The following is a 27,514-nucleotide window of genomic DNA, read 5'->3' on the forward strand; positions in this document are numbered from 1 at the left end:
TTGTATTGCCTAGCATTTGTACGCTGTATCATGACTGTGTACTGTACCCACCCCCCTCTGTCTATGATCGTCCCGTTGTCGTATTACTGCTGTGTGGTTTACCTTTTACTCTCGAGTTTTGTGCATAGGAGAGCTGTCAGGGATGGTGCATAAGCAATTATAGGAGTGTCGTTGCATTTAGGGTAGGGACAGCTTAGGTAGGGAGACTGTACTCTGTTGCAGGCAGCAGTTGGCAGATGTGGACATTGGAATAACCCCCCTCGGAGTTAGCCAGGAACGAAGGATTCATCGCTGTGGATCAGCATTTCATGATTATTGTCTGGCGAGGGCCCTGGGCCCTTCCCGGTGGAGCACTTATCCTGCAGAACTGTCCTCCCTGTATTCCACCCTCCCCCCCCCCCCACCCCAAACAGCAAAACGAGTGCCTGGCTTACAAAATAAGCATCTCTGTCCCCTTTTGCGTTTGGGTACTCAGACACCCAACCCTACCCTTTCCCTTGGTGTGGATGCTGTCAAAGAGAGCGAAGGGGCTCCCCAGAACAATCAGATACCCGCGTGGTGCATCAAGAAAGTGTTTAGTCTCCTCCCCTTTCATAGGTCCCCACCCACAACCCCCTTTACATTACAACTAACCGCAATGTAATACAATGTATGAATGGAGTTCATTTATACATATTATCAAAATGCAAGATGCATCTTACTTTACAATAGAACCCTTTCAAATTTTTCAGATGGATACCACTTTAAAAAAAAGCTGGAAGTTATGAAGCTACATTTAAAAAGTTAGCAATCATATTTAAATGGATTTAATAAGATAGTGTCTAGTATCTCACATTATAATAAGGAGGCAAAACTAATTTAGGGCACATGACCCTCACTAAAAATCAGTGACTGTAGTAAAATGCTTGAGTTACTATAAGAGTATTTTAAAACCACATTTGACCCACGCCCATTGGTATTCTGACACTTGGACAATTATCATAGAAAAGTGAAAAAAAAAAACCCTACAACTCCCAGAAGACTTTGCGTCGCTCTCCACACCACCACCTTTAAAATGGACTGTATTTCCCCATAGAAAAAAGGAAAAATTCTTCATATAGAGTCTAGAAAAGCATATAGATCACTCTCCCCATTTGGTTTGAGTCCTCCCCACTCTTCTCTGTTTTTAAGTCGTACTCCTCCACTAACCAGCGCTTCACTGTTGGCGAAGCCACGTGACCGCAGTGCTCATATATGGTTGTTTTATTTATGTATTGAAAGATAGTCCTCGGTGAGTGGAGGAATCTGCAGCAGCAAAAGGGGCTAGGGGAACCAAGAGTGAGGGCACCTTTGCCATAAGGGGAACTAGCCAGCTCAGTATGAGGACCTAGTTTGCCACCTAGTGGTTACATATGAAAGGGAACTAGCTAGCTCAGTACAATCAGACTAGTTTCCCTTCTCCGAAATGACATTTTTGCCCCCTAGTGGTCAGGCCCTGCAAATTAAAGGGGAACTAGATAGCCAAGTACATTTAAGAGAAGGGGAACTGGACTAAGTGTACCGAGCTGGCTAGTTCGCCTTCACCGAAAGGACCTTTTTTTGCCCCCCCTAACGCTCAGGTCCTGCATATGAACGGAAATGATGATCATGGTGACATCCAGTAAGAAAACAGGGCGACTCTTGACAAAGTTGTAAAGGTAGAAGTGTCAGGGTTGAGCGAGGGACTGAATGTGAGGAATGAACTTAAGGACGGGTGTCCATCATGACGGAAATTATGCCTTTCAATAAATGGTTTCTCATCTCGGTTTATTCAAAAATGTATTAAAAATAAAACCATATGCCAGTGAGTTCACATTGGCTAAGGCTAATGCACCACAATCATTTACATCATCCTGTTTATGGCTATAATTAATCTCAAGAACAGAGTATCCAACACATCATTATATACCTGTAAGATCTGTTTGTTTTTTTTAGGAATCTCTTAAATTATCAATGATTTAACATTCGTAAGGAGTCACTGATTTCTGAGACTTGTGTGACACCACCCAGTGTGTGCCCCATCGGTGATATTTTTGTAAAAGTAATAGTCAAAAAACAAAAAAAACGGGGTTAATAACACTTAAAGCTAAATATCTAGTAAATTAACTAGGCAAATAAACAACTTGATCCTCCTCCCCCTCAAAAGTTAGAAAGCTGCTTTAAGTACAGCATGTATTGTTTATATCACATATTCGTGTGTGCTATTCAAATATTAAATATTACAAACCAGCTGTCTGTAGCACACAGAAGACTTTGGAAAAGTCCATTTATAGTGGCAGGTAAATTATTCCACTTGCTGGTCCTTGTGATAACCAGCGACAACATAACTATCCCTCTTAGCATTCAATCAGAGTAATTTTCAACACTGTTTCTGGCATTATCAAACATTCGTGATATAACTTCATGAATTGACACCTTAAAGGTGCAAAACCACATTAGAAAACTCCAAAACATGTATTTTCACTCTATGGATCGTTGCTGTGGAAGAAGGTAAGTCACAGAGATATGTCCATGCAGAAGTCACAAGTTCTATTTGAACGCTTCCTTAACCAGGTGAGCTTTCAGCAGGGTCTTGCAGGTAGAGAGAGAATACTTGGTAGACATTCAGGTGAAGAGTTCCAGGGGTAGGGTGCAGCTTACGAGAAGGGTTGTAGTCCTGAGAGCTGTGGTAACCTAGGAAGAGAAGGAAGGTTAGCGTGAGCAGAGTTGGGATATAGTGAGATTGTAAGCTTGGATCTAACAAGTGGAAAAGGATTGGAGAACACTAAATACTGTTATAGTGAATGCATAATATAAAAGGAAGACAAGGTGATTTCAGTAAGTGAAAGGCAGATAATGATCAAGAGGAGAGAGGTTATTCTTGTAGAAGAAGTTTTGGAAAGATTGTAAGGGACATCTTCAGTCTCACCAAGGTGGAGACAGCAGCAGCTTTCCTGGGCATTGATAATGGTTTTAGGCATCAATACGAAGTGGCAAATGCAACTGAAAACAGAAGCATTTGGTGAGCATTGAGCTCAGGGGGATGATGGTGAAAAAGCTGCAGGGGAACGGGAGGGGTTTATGTGAGGGAATATCTGGTGGGCGGAGGAGATGCGCGTGACAGACGGTGGCAAGTGGAGAGAGCGTGTGGCACACAGAGGGAGTGGGAGAGTGGCATAGAGGGTGGTGGGCAGAGGGGGTTTGAGCGACACAGAAGATTGCCTGGTGAGTAGGGGGCATGTGAGAGAAAAGCTGGTGTAGTGGCTAAATTCTTCGGACTGTTTCAGCTATCTAACAATATATATATATATATATATATATATATATATATATATATATATTTAAAACACTAAACGGTTTTGGTTTGTTTATTTTTTATTAGATGTGCTAAATAAATCCTCTAGCAAAGTGTATGTAGCACTTTCCTCTCCTGCCATTTTCAGGCGTGATAATTACTTTCTCTATGATGGTCTCTCTCCCCCATGTCACTAACTTGATGTCATCAGGGTTGAACTGAGTGGCACAAATTACTTTCTCGACTGTATTATGTTGACAAGATGACGTAGCAGAGGGACCAGTCATATAAGGACTCATAGCGGCCGCACTCTTAAAGATGGCAGGAGTTGCAAGGACATAATAGTGCTATGTATACTGTACTAGAGAGTTTATATAGCATATGCTTACAGATAGCAGTTACATTTGCAAAATAAACCACAGGGTCTGTCTCCAAACTCTAAGTAGTGTGTTTCCTTTTAATGAATAAAAGGATCCCCATTTTGACCAGGATGGTGAAGGGTTTTCATGGAAAGGTCACATCTATGTTTGCAGGCTCTTAAACATGTCACCACAGAGAGCTCATTAGGGCTGTGGGTGGTAAATCTTTGTTATGTAATATATGTCTGCATCCCCTTGGATGGAATGTAATACAATGGAGGAAATTACATTATCCATTAAGTGCTAACAGGACAAGATTTTCTTACTTCTTTTCTCTAATGAGTTTCCCTGTTACAAACCACCATGACTGTTACCAAAGTAATTTACATTTCTCCAAAGCCTGGCAGACCTTCTTTCTGTGGATATCTAATGTTACCTATCATTACCTGCAATGTATGTATTGACTTTAACACCCTTTACATCTGAACCCTCCATTCATACATTGTTACAATGTGAGTTTACTTCATAATAGTTATATTTCCACAATACATATTTTTTTTTTTGCTTTTGGTCTTTACCTGTCAAGTAAAGAAATATAAAGGTTCTGTTACCACAGAGAATTATACAAGACCTATGTATACTATCTGGTCAGCATGAAAAATAAGCAGTACTCACATGTGATGTGTTGTAAAAAACCAACCCTCTAAGCTCTCAGAGAGCACTTGTAAAATTTGCCTCACCCCCCCCCCCCCCCTAGCCTTTATTGTATTGCTTTTGACATACTGCAATCTGAAAACGTTAAGTAAAACACACAGCACATCCAATGCAGCTCGGGGAATACTCAGTCACACTGTTATAATATACAATTTGCTGCCATGTAACCTGATACACTTCAATGTGTCCTGTGTGTAAGACTCTTCTCTGGGATTAATGTCTGTACAGCAGATCACACTGAATAATCCTGACAGAGAAGACAATTCCTCCATCTGCAGTCAGTATAAATATTACAATGTTTGTATCTAGATCACTGCTCTGTCTGATTCCCCATCACTGTCATAGATACACAGGGACACTGCAGCCTCCTCTGTGTACCACGTGACTACAGCTGTCACATGACATGATGATGTCACCATCACTGTCATAGATACACAGGGACACTGCAGCCTCCTCTGTGTACCACGTGACTACAGCTGTCACATGACCTGGTGATATCACTATCACTGTCATAGATACACAGGGACACTGCAGCCTCCTCTGTGTACCACGTGACTATAGCTGTCACATGACCCGGTGATGTCACTATTACTGTCGTAGATACACAGGGACACTGCAGCCTCCTCTGTGTACCACGTGACTACAGCTGTCACATGACATGATGATGTCACCATCACTGTCATAGATACACAGGGACACTGCAGCCTCCTCTGTGTACCACGTGACTATAGCTGTCACATGACCCAGTGATGTCACTATTACTGTCGTAGATACACAGGACACTGCAGCCTCCCCTGTGTACCACGTGACTACAGCTGTCACATGACCTGGTGACGTTGGAAGGTCCTCTGGATGAAGGGATCTAGCCATTCCCATACACAGACCACAATCATCACTAACTACGAGGACCAGGTGGGATTTATTGACGTCTTTGATTATCCCTGTGATGTACAGGTATCGGCCAGACCGGAGAGGTGACCCCTCCCCCCGTACACTGGGGCAATGTGACTGTGGGGCCCTAAAGTCCAGGGGCCCCTTATTGTCATAAGGAAGCCATTGTATAACGTAAAAGTAAATACAGGGGGTAGGTAACGACGGGTGGTGACTTAACGGGAGCTAATTAGTACGAGAGGAGAAATGTAAAGTACAGAGTAAAGGTAACCTGAGGGTGCAGTGTACTGGTGGGAGGGGTTAGGTCAGTGAGGCAGGAAGGTGCAGTGTACAGGTGGGAGGGGTTAGGTCAGTGAGGCAGGAAGGTGCAGTGTATTGGTGGGAGGGGTTAGGTCAGTGAGGCAGGAAGGTGCAGTGTACAAGTGGGAGGGGATAGGTCAGTGAGGCAGGAAGGTGCAGTGTACTGGTGGGAGGGGATAGGTCAGTGAGGCAGGAAGGTGCAGTGTACTGGTGGGAGGGGTTAGGTCAGTGAGGCAGGAAGGTGCAGTGTATTGGTGGGAGGGGTTAGGTTAGTGAGGGTAGAAGGTGCAGTGTACTGGTGGGAGGGGATAGGTCAGTGAGGCAGGAAGGTGCAGTGTACTGGTGGGAGGGGTTAGGTCAGTTAGGCAGGAAGGTGCAGTGTACTGGTGGGAGGGGTTAGGTCAGTGAGGCAGGAAGGTGCAGTGTACAAGTGGGAGGGGTTAGGTCAGTGAGGCAGAATGGTGCAGTGTACTGGTGGGAGGGGTTATGTCAGTGAGGCAGGAAGGTGCAGTGTACTGGTGGGAGGGGTTAGGTTAGTGAGGGTAGAAGGTGCAGTGTATTGGTGGGAGGGGTTAGGTCAGTGAGGCAGGAAGGTGCAGTGTACTGGTGGGAGGGGTTAGGTCAGTGAGGCAGGAAGGTGCAGTGTACTGGTGGGGAGGGGTTAGGTCAGTGAGGCAGGAAGGTGCAGTGTACTGGTGGGAGGGGTTAGGTCAGTGAGGCAGGAAGGTGCAGTGTACTGGTGGGAGGGGTTAGGTTAGTGAGGGTAGAAGGTGCAGTGTATTGGTGGGAGGGGTTAGGTCAGTGAGGCAGGAAGGTGCAGTGTACTGGTGGGAGGGGATAGGTCAGTGAGGCAGGAAGGTGCAGTGTACTGGTGGGAGGGGTTAGGTCAGTGAGGCAGGAAGGTGCAGTGTACAGGTGGGAGGGGATAGGTCAGTGAGGCAGGAAGGTGCAGTGTACTGGTGGGAGGGGTTAGGTCAGTGAGGCAGAATGGTGCAGTGTACTGGTGGGAGGGGTTATGTCAGTGAGGCAGGAAGGTGCAGTGTACTGGTGGGAGGGGTTAGGTTAGTGAGGGTAGAAGGTGCAGTGTATTGGTGGGAGGGGTTAGGTCAGTGAGGCAGGAAGGTGCAGTGTACTTGTGGGAGGGGTTAGGTCAGTGAGGCAGGAAGGTGCAGTGTACTGGTGGGAGGGGTTAGGTCAGTGAGGCAGAATGGTGCAGTGTACTGGTGGGAGGGGTTATGTCAGTGAGGCAGGAAGGTGCAGTGTACTGGTGGGAGGGGTTAGGTTAGTGAGGGTAGAAGGTGCAGTGTATTGGTGGGAGGGGTTAGGTCAGTGAGGCAGGAAGGTGCAGTGTACTGGTGGGAGGGGATAGGTCAGTGAGGCAGGAAGGTGCAGTGTACTGGTGGGAGGGGTTAGGTCAGTGAGGCAGGAAGGTGCAGTGTACTGGTGGGAGGGGTTAGGTCAGTGAGGCAGGAAGGTGCAGTGTACTGGTGGGAGGGGTTAGGTCAGTGAGGCAGGAAGGTGCAGTGTACAGGTGGGAGGGGATAGGTCAGTGAGGCAGGAAGGTGCAGTGTACTGGTGGGAGGGGTTAGGTCAGTGAGGCAGGAAGGTGCAGTGTACTGGTGGGAGGGGATAGGTCAGTGAGGCAGGAAGGTGCAGTGTATTGGTGGGAGGGGATAGGTCAGTGAGGCAGGAAGGTGCAGTGTACTGGTGGGAGGGGTTAGGTCAGTGAGGCAGGAAGGTGCAGTGTATTGGTGGGAGGGGATAGGTCAGTGAGGCAGGAAGGTGCAGTGTACAGGTGGGAGGGGTTAGGTCAGTGAGGCAGGAAGGTGCAGTGTACTGGTGGGAGGGGTTAGGTCAGTGAGGCAGAATGGTGCAGTGTACTGGTGGGAGGGGTTATGTCAGTGAGGCAGGAAGGTGCAGTGTACTGGTGGGAGGGGTTAGGTTAGTGAGGGTAGAAGGTGCAGTGTATTGGTGGGAGGGGTTAGGTCAGTGAGGCAGGAAGGTGCAGTGTACTTGTGGGAGGGGTTAGGTCAGTGAGGCAGGAAGGTGCAGATGTACTGGTGGGAGGGGTTAGGTCAGTGAGGCAGGAAGGTGCAGTGTACTGGTCGGAGGGCCTAGGTTAGTGAGGCCGTGTATTGGTGATAAGGGTTAGGTTAGTTAGGTAGGAGACTGCTGGGTATTGGTCGGAGCGGTAAACGAGACAGGAGAGTGTTGTATATTTGTGAATGGTATCTGGGCAGTAGAGACAATTGTGCAGTGTATTGATGTGAGTGGTAAGGTCTATGAGGCAGGAAAGTTAATGTAATCATGAAGTATAGTGTCTTACGTTCGACATCAGTGCTCTTGTGCAATTTACAGTTGTAAATCTCATGATTATCTATTCACTGTATATTTCTTCTCCAGTCTCTTTAAACTGCTACTCGCTTCACCTCACCATATACGGCTATCTGTAGCAGTTAGGCCAATGGAAAGTGGAGTTGACTAACTATTTTGTGTTAAATAATTACCGCGATGTTCTATTTCCTACTGCTGCCTTAGCACTGTGTTGTGTCCGGTATCGTAATTGTTGCACCTATTCTTCTGTCCCAGAAGAGCTGTCAATCTGTGTATTTCCAGTGCTCCGTTTTCTCTGTATTCCTGTTGTTTAACAGCAGTTTGTGGCAGGAAAAGTTGAAGGAGCAGTAGCTTTGGGACAGAAGATGTCAAAGCAGTGATCAACTGTCGAGAAGTGATGACGACTTGCACTATCCAACAGGATAGTTACTTTATCAGCACTGGGGAGGGACAGAATATTCGTGAAGCTTAAAGCTATTATCTGAAATATACCAGTGATATACAATTTACGTCAGTATCAGTGATTCAGTGGGATACAATGAGAGAGGTAAATTCAGTGATCTCGGAGGATGCGGTGTGTTGGAGAGAGGGGTAAGCTCATTGAGGCACCAGGTGACCATTAGACCCAATGTCATGACCTGAGTGTACTTTATGAGCTGTACACAACCTCTATTCAGCATTTGGAATCTTTGGCTCCACAGTTTGCAGATGTGTTTTCTGACACTTCAGGAAGAAACAGCCAAAGACGTTCAACATATGCTGAGGATGGGGGTGTGGTCATTGAGGAGTTTGAGTGAATGGTGTAGTCCCATTGTTCTTGTCCTAAAGCCAGATGGAAGTACATGCTTTTATGTGGACTTTCGCAGGGTGAACATTGTTTCCACATTTGATGCCTACCTAATGCCGTGGGTGGATGAACTTTGATCTGCCAAGTATATTTTCACATAGGATCTCACAAAGGGATATTAGATGGCCAGTGAGGTAAAGGACAAAACCATTTTGTACTGATGGCCTTTTGACTCCATGGTGATTAAACTTTAAGTGGCAGCATACTTGGTTGACATAATTATATTAAGGGCTAGATTTACTAAGCTGCGGGTTTGAAAAAGTGGGGATGTTGCCTATAGCAACCAATCAGATTCTGGCTTTCATTTATTTAGTACCTTCTACAAAATGACAGCTAGAATCTGATTGGTTGCTATAGGCAACATCCCCACTTTTTCAAACCCACAGCTTAGTAAATCTAGCCCTAAGTGTCCATTGGTAGGCCCATCTAAGTAGACTCCATGCCCTCCTATATTCCTCTGTACCATAGGCCTTACTGCCAGTCAGAAAAAAATGTGCCCTGTGGCTTCACCTCTTCTTCACTCTGGGTGGGCTGAGACCCCGCAGACCCAGTTTGGGATAGACCACAAAGTGGAAGGAGTATAGTAGCTCACTCTTTGCTTTCCTCTGTCAGTGTGCATACTCTTTATATGGTAAAAAGCATGTCCTGCATCCTTTTCACTCATTGCTCCTGTGTTGCTGTGTTTGGTGTTCCTACACTTAGGTCTGATAAAGCTGTTGTTGAATTGTATGCCCTTCATTGGGACTCCCCACCGAGACCTCCCCCTTTTTGTACTATTTAGCAGGGACCCCTGCTCATCTCTGCAGCAGGAGAGATACAACACAGCAGCTCTCATGCGTTCAAACAGATACATTGCTTTGCATCTCTTGTGCTACAGAGTCGGGTAGCGCTGTAGGTAGGTGTTCCTCAGAGGTCTAGCTGTCTGTGCACGCTGGAACACCAAAGTACCATTAATGGGAGGGGGAAAGACACATATATAGGGGAGGGTGCATAAATTAAGGCAAAACACTTTATCAAAACTTCAATCAGTGATGGGGGAGTCACAGGCCCAAAACTTTATTGAAAAAACACACATGGGGGGAGAAGGAGACGAGGGAGACAACAATTAATCAGCTTCTTCAGGGCTCTTAGTGATTTTATAGTCTCTAAGCAGGCTGTGTAGAAGCCTGCGACAGTCCTGGATGGTCATCTTCTCTCTTTTCAAGATGAGCCTCCTTGATTGCCCCAATAGTGTGGGTCCCAGGAAATAATCCATAAAATATGGAATAGTATGAAAGGCAAGTCCTGGGCACACTGTCCTTAAGTTTGTGTTCCAAGGCATCCAGCAGTGCCTGTGCAGTGGGGCAGTCCCAAAAAAATGCTGTGATGTTTCCCTTCTGATGATACAAGAGGGGCAGTGAACTCCCCCCCCCCCCTGGATAGCCATCCATTCAGTGTCTTTATAGCTATTAGTCAGCCTCTTAGAGGCCACATGTTTAGCTTTAGAAACGGAGCTCTGGAACAAACTCTGTAACATCTTTAGCAGTCTTCTTACAAAATATTTAGGTCATTTGGGTTTGCTAAAGTAACACAAATCTGTCCCTTGCAATCCTTACTACAGGTTTCTATAGCTGAAGGCTGAGTACTGCTCGTGTCTACAGCAGGCCACCAATGCAAAACCTGAAAATGAAGTTGTCACGTCTAGATGATCTGACTGAATCACACAGTATGGACAACAAGGCCGGGAGTCACATGATCGAGAAGATAATGCATCTCACCCTGGATATACTTTACCTGCTAACTGGAGAGGTGAGGGATTCTGGGAATGTCAGTGACATCACTCATGCCATAGGATTAGTCATGGATTAAAGGTAATGTTCAGCTTTAGTTTCTAGCGAGTAACAAATTTATATTATGTATATTAGATGTTAGGTTGATGGAGTCCTCAAGGACATGAACTGTTATGTCCAGACAGAAGCATATTTATCTCTGCCTAATTTAATTTATTGTAATACACAGGATTACATTGTACTAAAGATGTCTGGTGGCCGAATCACACACAGCAGCAGTCCCGTTGTATGTGGAGGATTTGGTAGGACCCAGAGCCCCGTCGTGGAATCTACACCTCACTCACTGATGCATGAAAATGACCAGAGGATTCTAGAACTCACCAACAAGATCATTCAGCTGCTGACTGGAGAGGTGACTGCTGGGAATGGGACATTATACAGTAACACCAGGGGATGGGTTTGGGTGATTACTGTATCATTGTGTGTGTCAGGTTCCTATAAGGTGTGAAGATATAACTGTCTATTTCTCCATGGAGGAGTGGGAGTATATAAAAGGAAACAAGGATCCACACAAAGATGTCGTGAATGAAAATCACCAGCCCCTCACATCCCAAGGTAAGTGGAGACTTCATGACTGTCTTTTATGTCTGCATGGCTCTCTGCGTGACATTGGATAACACATTTGAATCAAAAAGTAGGAAGCGGTTTAGGTAAAAGGTCTGTTTAAATCACAAATATATACTGACCATGTACTGACTAGACTGACAGTTGTATATATTGAGACAATACCAAGGTATATGATCATAACCATTGGCATATGATCGACCAATGGTTATGTCTTATAGAGGGTTTGCTACAACCCTCTATAAAGATGACTTTTGCCTTCACCTTTTCCCATTTAGCAATACAAACTGCATTAGCCACGTGAAAATTGCTGTTGTTTTTGTAAATGTTATGTATGGTACTTTGCGGAATCCTGTGTTTATATGCTGAGCATTGAAATACTATTCACTGGAACTTGATCTGCATGGTCTGTGACCCCAATTGGCTTTGGAGAAAAGGATTTATGATTCAGTTCAAAATTCCATTACTCTTTTATATTGTGTGTTTCTTATAGATGAATGTAACGAGGAAAAACCACCAGAGAAATGTCCTAGTGCTGTTTCTGCCCAAAACAGTACAGACGATCACAATATACCACAAAATGATCAGGTAAAAGCAACTTTATATCACACAATACAATATGTTTCGCTAACACCCTTCCTTTACCTCAAAATACACTAAATGACCAAAAGTTTGTGGGCACCCCATCTAATTAGTGTGTTTGCCCATTTCAGCCACACCCATCACTAGTGGGTGCATATCATGCATGCAGCCACGCAATCTCCATAGACCTACTTTAGCAGTAAATGAGTCATACTGAAGTGACTTTCAACGTGGCATGGCCATAGGATGCCACCTTTCCAACAAGTCAAATAGTCACAATAGTTGGTCAAATTTCTGCCCAGCTAGAGGTGCCCTGGTCAACCCTGTGTGCTAATATTGTGAAGTGGAAATCCTTAAAATAATGTGTCTGCTGTTTAGAATGAAATCCTGAACACAACGTTAGTATCTCATACCATGGTTGTTGATGTAGAAGAGACCTATGAGATGGGGGATCAGAAGTGTGAGATGGAGGAAATGCCAGCACATATCGGCACAGGTGAGTAAATATAATTCTTGTTCAGACTGTACATCGTAGGTTTATACCTCTCTGACCTATTATTTACATTGCTAGAGTATACCCTTCTATCTAAATAATTATTTAATAATTAATTTCCAGAGCTGCCTCTACCTTTTTTTTTTTGAGTCTTTGAGGCCATTGTAATGAAAGGAATATTGTTGTGGGCTATACAATCTTACATGTAAAACCCACCCTCCTGCCATCTAGTTGATTGGTGGTGATTTCTGCCTTTGTAACCCATCAGTTTGGCTGGCACCCAATCCTGGCACCACCTCTGCTCTGTGTGCTGTCAGGCCTTAGGGTTTATATAATCTTAACTGGAGGGGCTTCCTTTATGTGGCTGTTCTCAGCTGACTGCAGCTGGTCTAGTAATCTCAGACCGATCTACACAGACATTTTGTTGTGTGCAATCGCTGATTGCTCAAGCTGCGGTCACCTGACATCAGATGCATCTGGACTGCCGGCTGGAACTGGCGCCTCTGGACTGCCGGCTGGAACTGGCGCCTCTGGACTGCCGGCTGGAACTGGCGCCTCTGGACTGCCGGCTGGAACTGGCGCCTCTGGACTGCCGGCTGGAACTGGCGCCTCTGGACTGCCGGCTGGAACTGGCGCCCCTGGACAGGCGGCTGGAACTGGCGCCCCTGGACAGGCGGCTGGAACTGGCGCCCTTGGACAGGCGCCCCTGGACAGGCGGCTGGAACTGGCGCCCCTGGACTGGCGGCTGGACCTGGGAGCAGAACAGGCTGTAATGTGGGAACGGGATGTGAAGCACAAACAAATCCATAATAAAGAAGGGAATAAACAGAAGACGGTTCTGTAGGCTGTCGTGGTCTATGGAGAAGACAGTCTTGAAAAAAGTATCTTACTGGCACAGTAGAGACATCATTTAGTAGTTATTCTGCGCCACCACTCCTCTTCGGTCAGATGAGGGTGTAGACCACCTGTGAACCTGGAGTTTGTTACACCACAGTTCTTGGTAAACAGTAAATATGTGGTAGCACTATTAAGAGATTGCACTGACTCAGCAGCAGAGAAGATTGGATGAGACAAATCAACAGCATCAGAACTGGGATAGACAAAATCTATCAGTCTCTGGAGTGGGTCCAAAAGTAAGGCACAAAATTGAGCCAACTGAGCGCGTAGAAAAATTATGTCTGCTTGTAGAGTTTGTAGCAAAGGTAGTTCAGAAATTTATGAGGCAGACATGTGGCAAGAGGAAACAAATGAAAAACAATTGCAGAACAAGTCCCAGGAGAAAATCTGAAACAGGATCTTTCACACGACTCCAGCTGTCTTTTTGACTGGTCATACTGTCACGCTTCAAAGTAAATCACAGCTATGGAGCCTGATAAAGAATGTGTTTATTGATCAAAATACAGATAATAGTATGAACCAAAAATTGCTGAAACTGCACAGGAATATCTGAGATGACTGGATACTGGTTGCAATGAATACTGCGGATGCAGGTGGAATGGTTAGATGAAGAAAGATCCAGAGTAGTGATGTGAAGTCCGAGAGCACAGAGAACCAGGAGAAAAACCAAAGGGGAAGGCAACAAAACAATGACCAGCACAGGATAGAGAGAGAGGCAGGCATAAATAGGGAACATCCAGGTGCAGGAGATAATTGGTGCCACAAGTTGACCCCTAGTAATGACTAAGGAGAAAAGGCACAATAGCAGTACCTCTGGTGAATAGAGGTACTGCCAGATAAACATTCATGTAATAAGTCCAAGGTCCTAGAGGCTGGAGCTTCCAATACAAGCAGCATGCAGTGCAGAAAGCTGCAGGCAGATCCTGACAAGAATAAAGAACCAATAAGAGATATGCGTCCTAATATATTCATATACATAGTGACAGCTCAGCATTGCACGAATAATTAAGTATAATAGAATAGAACTTACGTTATAATAAGAAACAGGTTGCCTAGCAACATAGATACTAAGTGAAATCTCCACAGTATTCCGATAATGTGACAATGGAGCACCAATGATAAGTCAGTACCTACAGTTTTACAATTAAGAATTAGTGCCTACTACAGCACGAGCACCCTCTATACCTTAACGTTAGCAGTGTCCCCAAAATGGAATCAGAGAAATGGATTTAATGTTGGTACAAAAATCCTCTTTATTTTTTTTTACAAACCCTAAAATCAGGAGATATATTTCTAGGTTCTATTTCTGCAGATACCTGTGCTGGCTGCTAATATTCACATCCTCTGATATATCCTATATAAACAATATATTCAGTCACTGTGTGTGTTTCCTACAGATGGGTCCAGTAAGAGAAATACCCCAGAGAGATGTCCTAGTCCTCTTCGTTCACAGGATGGTACAGAGGAGGATCAGAGTATCACACGGGATTATCAGGTGGGTGGAATCGTGTGTTCTATAATATGTAAGATTAATTTCACTCCATAAAATGTAAGGGTGGAATTAGATAAGATGAGAGAACACAAATTCCTTGCTTTTGGTGTGGCTTTTACGGCATCTAGTATGTCCCCCTAATGGGTTCATCGGTACAAAGCTGGGTTCCTTTCCTAGTAAGGTGCCCCTTTTACAAACATACAGCCATTGTTATGGAATCCTCTCCATGTAAAGTCCCATTTCCATCTATGGGGAGTACATGCAGGGACATTAGCAACACTACTGCAGGTTCCAGTTAGGCAAGTGTTAGCAGGGTGAAGAGATCATCGCTGGACTGTTGTATTATTTGTATGGACCTGCAGGACATAAGGTAAGCAGGGCTTTGTATTTTATCTTAATAATACCCATAGCTACATTTTTAGTTCTCTACATCTATTTTCCTTATTCAGTCTGAAAATCTTGCCAATTTAACCATCGAAGTTGAATCCTCTGGAGACGAAGACGAGACGGACGAGATGGAAGAAGAAATGTCTGACTATGATGAGCCGCAGTGTAGGGAGGATGAGATTCCTACAGATCGGAGCACAGGTGAGTAATACACATGTACAATTCCCAGGACTCAGAGCTTAAGCTCTCAGACTCCCTGTAGGTTCACTTTGATCATCACAGGAAAAAGTTCAGTGCCCCCCTCAGTTTCATTTCACAATGGATTTGGACGGCTGCTAGTTGGGCCTATGCAGGGATGGAGTACTGGTGCCCTCCAGACTTGTGGCACGCACTGATGGGGGGGTGGGCCTCCCATGGGGGGGGGGGTTTCTGAATACATTTTCAATTTCTAGAAAGTAGATGATGTGAACTTAGCAGAAACTGGCAGCAAAATCCTCCAGGTGGCTATTGCTTATTTAGGCTTTTCTCTCACCCAAGAGTGGTTTTGGTTCATTGATTATTTGTATCTCCCTACTGCAGATGTAGAAAAGGAGATTTTTTTTTTGTTTGTACTTACCATTAATTCTTTCACCGATGTTATTGGGGGACAGATGTCTTCTTCCTGGAGGTGACAAGTATGGAAGTATATTACCTGTAGTATCTTGATTTAGATGTGAGGAATGGTGTCTTTACACAGACCTCTTCTATCAGTTAGTATAAGGGTGCTGGCTATACAATGAAACTATAATGACATCACAAAGCAATTACAGACTTGTTTTTTGTGATATAAAAGTGGTGCAGCAGACACAAATGCTCAAGTTATACATGTGGCAGATTACATGCTTCAGTTTCTCAGTTTTGATTTTCTTGTGTCAGGCCCTGAAGCGTGTAAACTAGACTGTCTTCCCTGTTTGTTTTCTCATCTCAGTTTGGCGGGTTTCTCATAAATGAAGAACTATAACATTTGATCCCACATTGCCCTCAGTATGCATCCCTCAGTAAAGTCATCTTTACCAATAATAACAATAAAGGAATCTGTTTGCAAGTGTCTCATTTATTTTTGGTTTAACTATGTATAAGACTTGGTAAAAACAAAATCTATAATCTATTCCATTATTCATATACAGGACGGATGAGTGAGCAGTCTTTAAATGTAGCGGTGATTGTGGAAATTGACGAGCCCTGTGACAAGACCACCCAGCAGCCGGAGGTGAAGCAAGAAGAGGACCCTTGTGATGACACAACAGGTCGGTAATATTATTTACATTGGTCGTGCTTTTTTGACCTGTTATCTGGTTATTATTTTTTAAAGAATTTTTTTATGTTTACCTACATGTAGATGCATAATGATCTTATTGGAGGTATACACAGATATTAAATTATGGATATGAATCTGTTAATCGGCCATAAGATTTTTATTAAACGCGTGTCTTTGGGAATGCATTAGTTAGACACACACTGGTTATTGGATCATCATCTGCTCAAGGACAGTGGGGTTAATGATTCACCCAGGAGGACCCCATTGCTTTTTTTAAAAAATTTTTCTCTTATTCTACTTTTAATGCAGTAGCGTTTTTGTCTATGAGAACACCGGTATACAGACTGCGGGCTTTTGCACCTGTATTGGTGCTTCTTCATTCAAAGGGCCCCAGAGTGGTCACCTGGGCAGCTGAGAGAACAGGCACCAGGGCCTCTTTGGCAACGAGCGGTCAGCCATCTGCTTCATCGGGCTGCACTTCGGGTGCTGCGGCACCTAGACGTACAGCCCCAGTCTCCTCCGTTGAAAGGCCAGGGCGGGACTTGCATTGGTCCACCTCTACTGCCGTGTCCTGCATCAGAAGGAAGCGCAACACCTTCAGTGGCCAGGGCAATGCTCAGGTGGGGGCTGCTATTAAGGAAAGCTCTGCATTTGGGAAAACTTAGCAGGGGTAACTGACCTATGGACAGTACCATGTTTGTACTGGACCAGTAGGGGGAGATGCGGCTACTGATCTTTTTTTTTCTCCTTCTTGCTCTGAGCTTGGGAGACCTTTTGCCTTTGATATATTGATTTGTAGACTTCTTTATCCAATCCATTATTAGTGACGTGTACGCTCTTCTTTCACAAAATGGATTTGGTTGAATACTGATCAATTGCCACGGTGTTCTGTCACGGTACTCTTATTGCAAATTTTAGACTGAGTAGTGACTTTATTTTTATTGGCTCTGGCAGAAACTGGATATGAGGTTTCAGGTTCCACAGATATTTTGGTTCAACTACCCCTTCTCGGAAGAAGATATAGGGGAATGGGAGATCCCACCTAGAGTTGATGCCCCCATTAATGTCTTGGTAAATCCACCGTTTCCAAAGGAAGTGTCCGAGTATATAGGAGACGCAGTCATTGATGCTGGTCTCAGTCTATCCAGAATCTCATCCTTAGTTGTAGCAGCCAGATGCACATTCTGTCCAAATGACTCTGGAAGCTTTATCATTCAAGAGGACTGTTCTGTTTGACCCAGAATGGAAAGAAGGGATATACCTTTGCCCCACGTGGTGGTCACCAGAGGCGTAAGCAGGTTTACCTAGGCAAGTGTCCACGTCCCAATCCTGCTGAAAAATAAGACCACTTGGTGGGGACCTCCCTCACCCAGAACAGTCTGTGGTGGGAGCCTGTCCTCTAGCTCTTTTATGACCAGTGGATCAGACTTTTAGGTCTGAGGCATTATAGCAAGAGGTTATGTCCTGGACCTTTTGGGGCCTCCACCCAAGCTGTGTTTTCCACATCCCTTCCAAGAACTTGGACCTGGAGGTTAGCCCTTCAGGGGGCCATCCAGTCCCTATTGTTGTCAGGAGTGATTGTCCCATGTCCCACTCTCAAAAGAGCAGGAGGAATTGGGCTATTACTCAGAGCTATTTCTTATACAGAAGTTGGATGTTGGCCTATTCTGAAATTTTAAATTCCTGAACCTGCATCTGTGGATGGACAAATTCAGGATGGAGTCTTTACGATCAGTCATTAATGCCATGGAGCGAGACAAATTACAAAAGTGTAGCAACATGTGGCGCCATTATATTGTACATAGGGTTGTGTTTAAAAAAGTAATGGACCATGACCACCCTGGGGAATTTGGGGTACCAACATGACAGGAAGTTCCAGGTCATTCCAAGCTCTAAGATACCTTAACAACAGTAGGCGTCCTCTGACCCCTGCAGCCACGAGGCGGGGAGGAATCCAGTTAGGCTGTCGGCTTATCAGGGAGCTTGGACTCTGGATGTCCCACAGATTAAGAAGATCTGCCCTTCTGCGAGTGACCCCTGGCCGCAGAAGGTCTACATCTGTAAGACTGAACTCTGGCGGATGAACCCCCATGAAAGGGATGGCGAAAAGACCCAAAACTGCGGACTGAGGCTTGGGGACATTCACCAGAATATGAATCCTGTAAACCATCTGCCAGCTGGTCGGCCCTGGTCTCTATAGTTCTAACGATGGACAGCATGGGTCTGAACGAAGTGCACGCCACCACATAAATGGACTTGATAAAGCCCACTAACTTGCAGTCCATGACATCCCTAAGGGCCGCTGAACCAGGCACTGGAAGGGTCGTGTGGCGAGCCAATCTAGCCACTGGCGTTTCTACTTAAGGGACCAATTTCCAGCGGGCCATTTCATCTACCTGCAGTGTATAAAGGCCAATGACTCTGCTATATCATATAAGTTCTGCCCATGGCAAGAAACATACAACCTGCTTTTTTTGACGTTTTCTTCGAAATCAAAAAGGTCTAAGGCCTGACGTACCTCCAGCATCAGATCCTATATGATTTGACTCCTGGAAGGTTCATCCAGGTCCCCCACCTGTGGAGAGTCAGAGTCCTCAATGAGTTCACCATCCTCCTCAGATAATCCTTCCGAGTCAGAGACTGAAAAGGGATCTATGGCGCTTGTGTGCTGCCTGAGGTCAGGGGGGTTTAGGAACCTATTTAACCGGTTCAGGACCAAGATCTAAAAGCCGCAGTAATCACTCAACAGTTTCTCCTCCTAACCTGTCAGTGAGAGCCGTCTCAACTACCTGACAGCTGGGGTCCGTTGATGGGAGCAATTCCCATCTCAGGCCCAGTGAATGTGTGCACTGTGCAGCACAAAAGTCTTGTTAAATAAAAATATTACAAATAATAAAAGTTAGCAGAAATGGCTGCAAGGTAGCCCACAATAAGCCCATGGACGCAGTGTCCCCCTATATGGAATCAGAGAAACGGATTTATGGTAAGTATAAAAACCCTCTTTTCCAGCACAAACCAGATGTAATTGTGCCCGGATTTCGCTGATTAAGCAAATCACTCCGGCTTTGTGTATGAGATATCTACCTTAGTAGCTTGTATGCTGTAATAACTTGTTTATTGCTGCAATTGAAGCCACACACCTGTCAGCTATTAACTTAATGTTGCTAGTGATAACGATATGTGCAAGAATTTGTTACCTTCTTTGTGACTCTGTTACGTTTACAGTTTTAAAAAAACCTGTTGTCATCAATGTAACTATACTTATACAGGCGGGAGTACTGTGAAACCCCTACACACACCTGTGATGCTGCAGCAGTCGGCGGAGTGGGAGATTCATGAAGGTCAGTAAGAGAAACAAAAAAACTTGTCCTTTGAAGTTGACAACCACTTTGTAAGCCGCACTGAATCTGGCCATAACTCCGCAGTAGAACTCCATTGAAGATCTATGGAGACAGGAATGGCTAAAGGTCTTCTGAAGAGATGGGAATTTCCACAGTTATTTTGCATACAGTTTTTATGACTTGTAATTAGCCATAAATCCTTTGCTCAAATGCAAAACTGTTTTTAATCTTTCCATACAGTATGTTTACATTCGCAGAACTTTATTTTACTTTCAGCCTGAAATTCCTTGTTAAGATGTCAGCTTTCATATCCCTTAGACTCAGGACTGCACAGTTATTGTCCCACTGGGGTGTGAAGCGCTGGAGGTCCAGCCTTTTCTTTGAGATTATGCTGTTTCTCTTGTGTGCATCCCTGCATCCTGACATTTTATGCGTTTTTATAAGGTACACCAGATTGGCAAATGCCACACGTAATGTGCTCACCTGATGAGGATATTGTCTATACATATATCCTTCACACCCATAGAGAGACGCTCCATCGGCATTTGTTTGTGTAAAGTAACTCTTAATTGGAAAACTTCTTACATTTGTCGGTTGTCCGTAAATAGCGGTAATTGTGTGACTTGTAGAGGACGGCATTGTCTTGTGGTGTGTGTTTACTTTAATCTACAAATTAGCTTAGGGACACAAGGCCTGATTTCTAGAGTTGTATAGAAATATATAACCTGGAAGGCTGCGGGAGGTTTATTGGTTGGAGTTAAGACAAAAATGTTGAGAATTATCTGTATATAAAACAGACAGACTGTCACGTGGAAACTCTGAGAATGAACTCTTGTGGACTATAATATGTCTGCTCTGGATTACTATATTGCCTGCTGTGTGGATTAAGAGTTGTTACTGATGGATTCACCTTGTGGAATACAATTTATTCAGTGTAACCAGTAGACTAGGCCTGGCCAACCTGTGGCTCTCCAGGTGTTGTGAAACTACAAGTCCCAGCATGCTTTGCCAGCAGATAGCCAACCAATAGCTGTCAAGGTATGCTTGGACCTGTAGTTTCACAACAACTGGAGAGCCACAGGTTGACCAGGCCTGCTGTATATTATTCAGCCCATTCTGTGGCTTATAATTGCTTTCTATTACTTGGGGACTGAGCAGATTTTTTTTACTGTTTGTTTTGTGCTACAGATTAACTAACATCGAGTCTGGATCTGTTACATCCCATGAGGTATTTGAATGATGCACTTCATCAGTCTGCCTGTGTGCTCAGTGCTAACCCTATTCCATCATGGTCTATCACATCACAGATATAGATGTGGACTGTATGACAGAACTATTGGTACACAGCTTCTGTACCTTCTGCCTGTTGTCCAGGAATTGGCCCTGCGATGCTGTTCCTGAATGATGTGTGGTTTGTAGCTTCTACTTGTAAAGTCGTTCTTAAGGCTGTTAAAGTATATGGTGATGCCTTACTGAGGTGACAGATCACACCTGGTTGTAATGTAGGACTTGGCAAACTGTAAAGAATTGTTAAGTGTTTTATGGTTAGAACATTGGATATGGTGGTCTCAGTAGGTTTTACAGGATATGGATCTTTTAGTGGACTGTTGTCCCTGATTATATATGGTTGTGTCCAGTAAATTAATTTTAGTGAAATTGTTCATTTTCATGTGTGTGATGGGGTATCTGCCTGGTTTGCTACCAGTCCAAAAGATCAGAATATCCTCTATGCTAAGGGTTTGTGGATACAGGAGAACACATCGTGGTACTCGTCATGAAGAGATTTGTATCAGTTGCCATGCTGAGTAGGGATCTACTGTAAATATATAGATATGTATGTAAATATGACATTTATGAGGGGTATTTACATCCATCCATATGTTGAATATTTATGTACTTACTATCCCAGAGACAATGGGTTATACAAGGTATCCATCCCTGTGTGCTGTGGGTAGTCCTTTTATCAATATCTTTGGTGTACACACGTGTGGGGTCACCTTCCTTGCAGTGTCAGAACGAGGGGTTGTATTCTATAGTCCGAGGTGTTCAAGATCAGAACCATTTTGGCAAATGCAATCATGTGGCCAGGAACAATGGCTGTTATTGCGGTAAACTTACACTCGTGGACAAAAATATTGGCACCTTTGCAGTTTTTTCTAATAATGCGCCTTCTAGAAAATTGTTCAGACTTTAAAAAATATTTTGGCACCTACATACACCAATCAGCCACAACATTAAACCCACTGACAAGTGAAGTGAATAAAATTGATTATTTCTGTACAATGGTACCTATCAAGGGGTGGGATGTATTAGGCAGTAAGTGAACATTCAGTTCTTGAAGTTGATGTGTTGACAACAGGAAAAATGGGCAAGTGTAAGGATCTGAGCCACTGTGACAAGGACTAAATTGTAATGGCTAAACATTTGGGTCAGAGCATCTCCAATATGGCAGGTCCAGTGGGGTGTTTCTGGTATGCAGTGGTTAGTACCTACCAAAAGTGGTGAACCGAAGACAGCGTCATGGGCACCCAAGGCTCAATGAGCATGGAGAGCTAAGTCTAGCCCATCTGGTCCAGGCCCATAGAAGAGCCACTGTAGCACAAATTGCTGATGAAGTTAATGCTGTCTATGATAGGAATTTGAATAGACAAAGGTATCTGCACCAGATATATCTTGAAGTTTCATTACTTACTGACGATTACAATTGCAATAAGGGTGAATTAATCTCTGATGTCACGACTGATCCAAAATTTAGGACAAATAAACTCATTCTTAATTTTGAATGAGAAGTGTCTGATAATAAAATACCATCTTACATTAAATTTCCACGACAGGTCTAATAAAATCTAATCCATGCATGATTAAGCACCTCAGGTTAATACTTGCAGATGCTATATACATGGCAGATGCTATCTGCATAACCATATTGAGGTACAGAGAGTAATCTTTGTACCTAGCAGGCATCTTTTTTTCAATCTAAAACTGAGACGCACTGACATTATGAACTCTTAGATGAAATGTTAAGATGGACCTAAAATACGGATGGAGATTACTACATAATTTGAGGCACTTATAAACAGGTTTAAGTGCATGTTCCCGTTCAAATTGATAGTCTATGCAATGTAAGACAATTAAACCCAAGCTGACCCCATAACTTAGTATCTGTGAGAGACAAATATTCTCATAAATAATCTGAATTTTAGAGAACAATGAGGATCTAACAAGCGGATCTTTTCTCTTTCCCCGTTATTAATCTTTTCACACAAATTCTATACCTTTTTTTTTTAAAAAAAAATTTGGAACAATAATAAAACTTGTTTTATTATAAAAATTGGATAATAAATATATTGTATTTAGCCTTTATACTGATATTAATACTAATATCTACGATAGAAAGGTGTCATAACACACAGTGCCTTGCAGCTTGCTGCGTAGCCGCTGACCCGTCAGAGTGCCCATGCTGACCTCTGTCCACCACCAAAAGCGCCCACAATGGGCACGTGAGTACCAGAACTGGACCATGGTGCAATGTAAGAAGGTGGCCTGGTCTGATGAATCATGTTTTCTTTTACATCATGTGGATAGCGTGGTGCGTCGTTTACCTGGGGAAGAGATGGCACCAGGATGCACTATGGGTAGAAGGCAAGCTGGCGGAGGCAGTGTGATGCTCTGGGCAATATTCTGCTGGGAAACCTTTGGACCGGGCATTCATGTTGATGTTAGTTAGACACGTACCACATACCTAAACATTGTTGCAGGCCAAGTACACCCCTTTATGGCAACCATATTCCTTGATGGCAGTGACCTGTTTCAGCAGGATAATGTGCCCTGCCACACTGCAAAAATTGTTCAGGAACGGTTGGAGGAACAGAGTTCAAGATGTTGATTTGGCCTCTAATTCTCTAGATCTCAATCAGATTGAGCATCTGGGATGTGCTGGAAAACAAGTCAGAGCCATGGAGGCCCCATCTCGCAACTTACAGGACTTAAAGGGGGGTATTCAGTTGTTCCTCCGGGCGGCGCCGGAACGAGCGCATTAAAACTATTACCGTTTATACGGTAATTACTTGCTCAATTTCAGCTCGCAGCTCCCTGAGCAGCGAGCTGAAATTGAGCGAGTAAATTACCGTATGAACAGTAATTACGCGCAATATTACCGTATAAACGGTAATAGTTTTAACGCGCTCGTTCCGGCGGCGCCCGGAGGAACAATTGAATACCACCCAAAGGATCTGCTGCTAATGTCTTGGTATTACAGACACCTTCAGAAGTCTTGTGCGGCCAATGCCTCAGTGGGTCAGAGCTGTGTTGGTGGCACGAGGGGGACATACATAATATTAGGCAGGTGGTTTTAATGTTGTGGCTGATCAGTGTATATATTTCTTTGGTTTGCAGTGGAATAAAACAGTACAACATGTGCCATAACAATCAGGTCGTTCACTTTCATTAAGTATGTGATCTAAATATGTGTGTGCTTGTTATTTTATCTTAAAGTGAAAGTCAGATTAATGTGTGTAGATGAAAAAATAGTATGAAAAACAGTTACAATAGCAGATAAATCTCTTTATTTACTTTGTTTCCTATTTCAAATGTGATAACCAGTTTAGCACATACATTTGTAGAAGTAAGTGCATGATTTGCATTGACTGTATGTTTTATATGGCTGCTTAACAAGGTCACTATTGTACCAGTCACCAGGACAGGAAATAAGATTCTTTATTGACACACATTACAAATCTTGTCACAATACAATTTTTCACATTAATGGAAATGTTCTTTATTCTGTAACATCTGTTTCCAACAGATGGATCCACACATCCTTTGCCCCCTGGAGGACAACTGGAACACAAAAGAAAATATGTGTTGGCTTCAAGTAAACCAGACTCTAAAAACGTACAGGGATCGACAAATACATTTTCATGTTCAGAATGTGGGAAATGTTTTACTGGAGCCTCACACCTTGAAGCACATCAAAAAGTCCACAATGGAGAGGCACCATTTTCATGTTCTGAATGTGGGAAGAGCTTCAGCAGTTCTTCAAATCTTGGCTTACATCTTAAAATACATAGAGGGGAGCAACTGTTTGCCTGCTCTGACTGTGGGAAGTGTTTTACTGTCAAGGCAAATCTACTCGCACATCAAATAATTCACACAGGAGAGAAACCATTTGCCTGTGCTGAATGTGGGAGACGTTTTGCGCTGAAGTCATCTCTTGATACCCATCTCGCTGTTCACACACTCGAAAAGCCTTTTGTGTGCCCTGCTTGTGGCAAATGTTTTACTACCAATGCACGTCTCGCCTTGCACCAGAATACTCACATAGGAGAGAAATCGTATGAATGTGAGGATTGTGGCAAAGTGTTCACAACGAGTGGTAGTCTTAACAGACACAAAAGAACACATACAGGGGAGAAACCATATGCATGTATGGTTTGTGGAAAATGTTTCAACAGGGAAACTAATCTCTATAGACATCAGATGATTCACACAAGATGAAGACTTTGGCATGTTGTATCAAATAATTGACATTTTGATCATTATCGGGAAGTTCACTAACAGTTTTGCAAATAGTATCTCTAATATTATAGTGGTGAACAACAATTATTTTATAAAGTTCTGTTTTACATAAAAAAAAAATAGAAGTAGAAGTAGCTTGATGTATACTAGTCAGTCATACTCCCAGAGTCATGGATTACCCTGCCCTGCCCACAATAATGTATTCTACAACTGATGTTTGATCGGGTCGTCCTCTTTACATTTATCTTTAAAAATTAACAGATAGGACTGAGCATTTCCTTTATCATTTAATCTTCCTATAAGAATATGCAATGCAGTAAAGTTCACTTAAATAGAAAGAAACATGGCACCGTCCATGTAGCTGAGCTTACGAGACTGCCTTAAGTTAATGCTTATTATCCATTTATTATTGGGGATGAGCCACTGACCTTAGTGCAATAGCTTTACTTGCAGAATATTGCTATGAGAAATATTAGTTGATGGGGAGGGGGGGACATCTCTTTTCAGCCTTCAAACCTAAGATGCACAGTTTAGGGTCAGTAGGTAAGAGACTGGGAGAATGGCAGATAGTAGACCAAACAGGTCTTTCCCGATATGGTCTACAGATATAGGATGCCATAAATCACCATCTAGTCCTGAGTGGCTATAGCAATTAGAGGAGGGAGATTATTGTGGCAATATGCAAATAATCCATAGTCACTTTAGCTTTAAAATTTTTTACCAATATGTTTTTAGCAGCTGACAAAGATGTCTGCAGGGATAAATACAGTTGTTAGCAAATGTTTGGACACCCCTGGTCAAATGACTTGTTTCAGTAAATCTATTATTGAATAGAAGTTATCGTAAACCTCTTCAGGACCTATTTATGCACATTTTAATATACAATAACTATTATTTGCTGACCTTGTCAGATTTAAAGAAAATAAAACAGTATATGTGCATGTGCAAATGTTTGGACACCCTTCTTATTTATTTTTAAGACCATAGAACTTGACTTGTTATACCTTAAATTAAGCAAGGTGAAGACAATTTCAGAGTTACGTGAATACTATGACTCTCTGAACCTTTCCAGATGTTGTGCCGACTGGGAAAAAATGAGAGGCTAACTTTAATCTCACCTCAGTTTGTCTACTGTGGACTTTGGTCCGAGTACTTTTTGCTCCTTTTGTCCCCCAGGTTTTAGGAGTCTGGTAATGGGCATGGTCAATAAAGGTTAATCCCCCTGGGATCTGCACTTCTCAAAACTCGCCACACCCATTTAAACCATAGGTGATATTTTGCATAATGTATGCTTAAACTATTTCAACCATACATCAACCAGAGACCTGTAGCCACCCATGGGGAGAGACATTTCCTGCCAAGACTGATTCAAGCGCAACCCGCTCCTTAGGTTCGCTAAGAACTGGCTCACTGAACTGCTGGTAATGGGAATATGTACACAAAGGTCCGGCTAACACACACACAGGGAGTGCTATACGTCTGGAGCTCTGGGTCTCCCTAAAAGCTTGTAAGAGGTTAATTCAGAGAGGTGATTAGAGCGAAGTTAATAATCTGTGATGAGACTTATTGTGCAAGTTTTTGGTTTTATTTCCAAACATTGTGCAGCCACTACCATTAAGGGCTCCTTGGGTGAGATGGGCAGATGACAGTCCTTGTCTACTGGGTGATGAGGGCTTTTAGTCAGGTAGCCAGCAAGCTTAGAACCAAAGCCAGGCTAAAAGCCTGTGCCCCAAAGACCAGAGTGGAGACTGTGTGTTATATAAAGATTGTGAAGCTGATTGTCAGGACTGGTAAGGGGTTATGGCTCCTACAGAACTGACCAAGAATTGAAGGCTGCAGGTCTTCCTTCATCCTCGGTTTCCTACTGGACTTGTGGATCTTTTGTGTCTGCTGAAGGCGAGGAGAAACCAGGCTGGCAACGAGAGGAGCCACAATACCAAGGATCAAGCCCTAAGTGGACACCCCTGGGTCGGCATTATCATACAGCACTTGTGTTTCCTATGTGTTATATTGCAACTGCTAAATTGTGATCAATTTAACCCTTTCATAAAAGTGATCTAGCTATGTTGCTGATTTGTGTTAAATAAACTTAAGCATTCTTTATCCCGTTATTTGCCTAGGTGTGAAAATATGTTCCCATATCCGCAGTTACTGGAGGCGTTTGATAGGCTAAAGGTTGCTGACCTGGTGCAGGAGTCTTTGCTGGATAACCCTGGGTATACTCTCAGCCAGTTGGTGTTTGGCAAATAACCAGTGGGTGCCCAGTTGTGGTGGCATCTAATCAAACATGGGGTCCTCTAAGCAGATGATGGAGGCCTTTTAAATAAAAATAGTTGGCTTTTACAAAACACAGACGACGTAGAAACGATAACTAAACC

At 43.6% G+C, this 27,514-nt stretch overlaps 1 protein-coding gene across 1 annotated transcript; it reads left to right on the top strand.

Moving 5' to 3' along the window:
- Window positions 1-5,147: 5,147 nt before the first annotated feature.
- Window positions 5,148-27,247, top strand: LOC142159845 (uncharacterized). Its single transcript, XM_075214646.1, has 11 exons — window positions 5,148-5,277; window positions 10,338-10,525; window positions 10,736-10,918; window positions 10,998-11,121; window positions 11,624-11,718; window positions 12,091-12,208; window positions 14,500-14,597; window positions 15,044-15,182; window positions 16,148-16,267; window positions 19,548-19,619; window positions 24,424-27,247. The coding sequence occupies exons 2-11, from the start codon at window positions 10,388-10,390 to the stop codon at window positions 25,113-25,115; spliced, it is 1,779 nt and encodes a 592-aa protein (XP_075070747.1). The 5' UTR covers window positions 5,148-5,277; window positions 10,338-10,387; the 3' UTR covers window positions 25,116-27,247.
- Window positions 27,248-27,514: the final 267 nt, after the last annotated feature.

This window comes from Mixophyes fleayi, chromosome 6 (genome assembly GCF_038048845.1).
Source record: "Mixophyes fleayi isolate aMixFle1 chromosome 6, aMixFle1.hap1, whole genome shotgun sequence".
Lineage (NCBI taxonomy): Eukaryota > Metazoa > Chordata > Amphibia > Anura > Limnodynastidae > Mixophyes > Mixophyes fleayi.

Excerpts from the sequence above, each read along its gene's own strand:
- LOC142159845 (XM_075214646.1), top strand. The coding sequence starts at position 10,388 with ATGCAAAACCTGAAAATGAAGTTGTCACGTCTAGATGATCTGACTGAA. Across the intron at positions 12,209-14,499 it reads GCCAGCACATATCGGCACAG|ATGGGTCCAGTAAGAGAAAT; the intron begins GTGAGTAAATAT and ends TGTTTCCTACAG. Across the intron at positions 16,268-19,547 it reads CCCTTGTGATGACACAACAG|GCGGGAGTACTGTGAAACCC; the intron begins GTCGGTAATATT and ends ATACTTATACAG.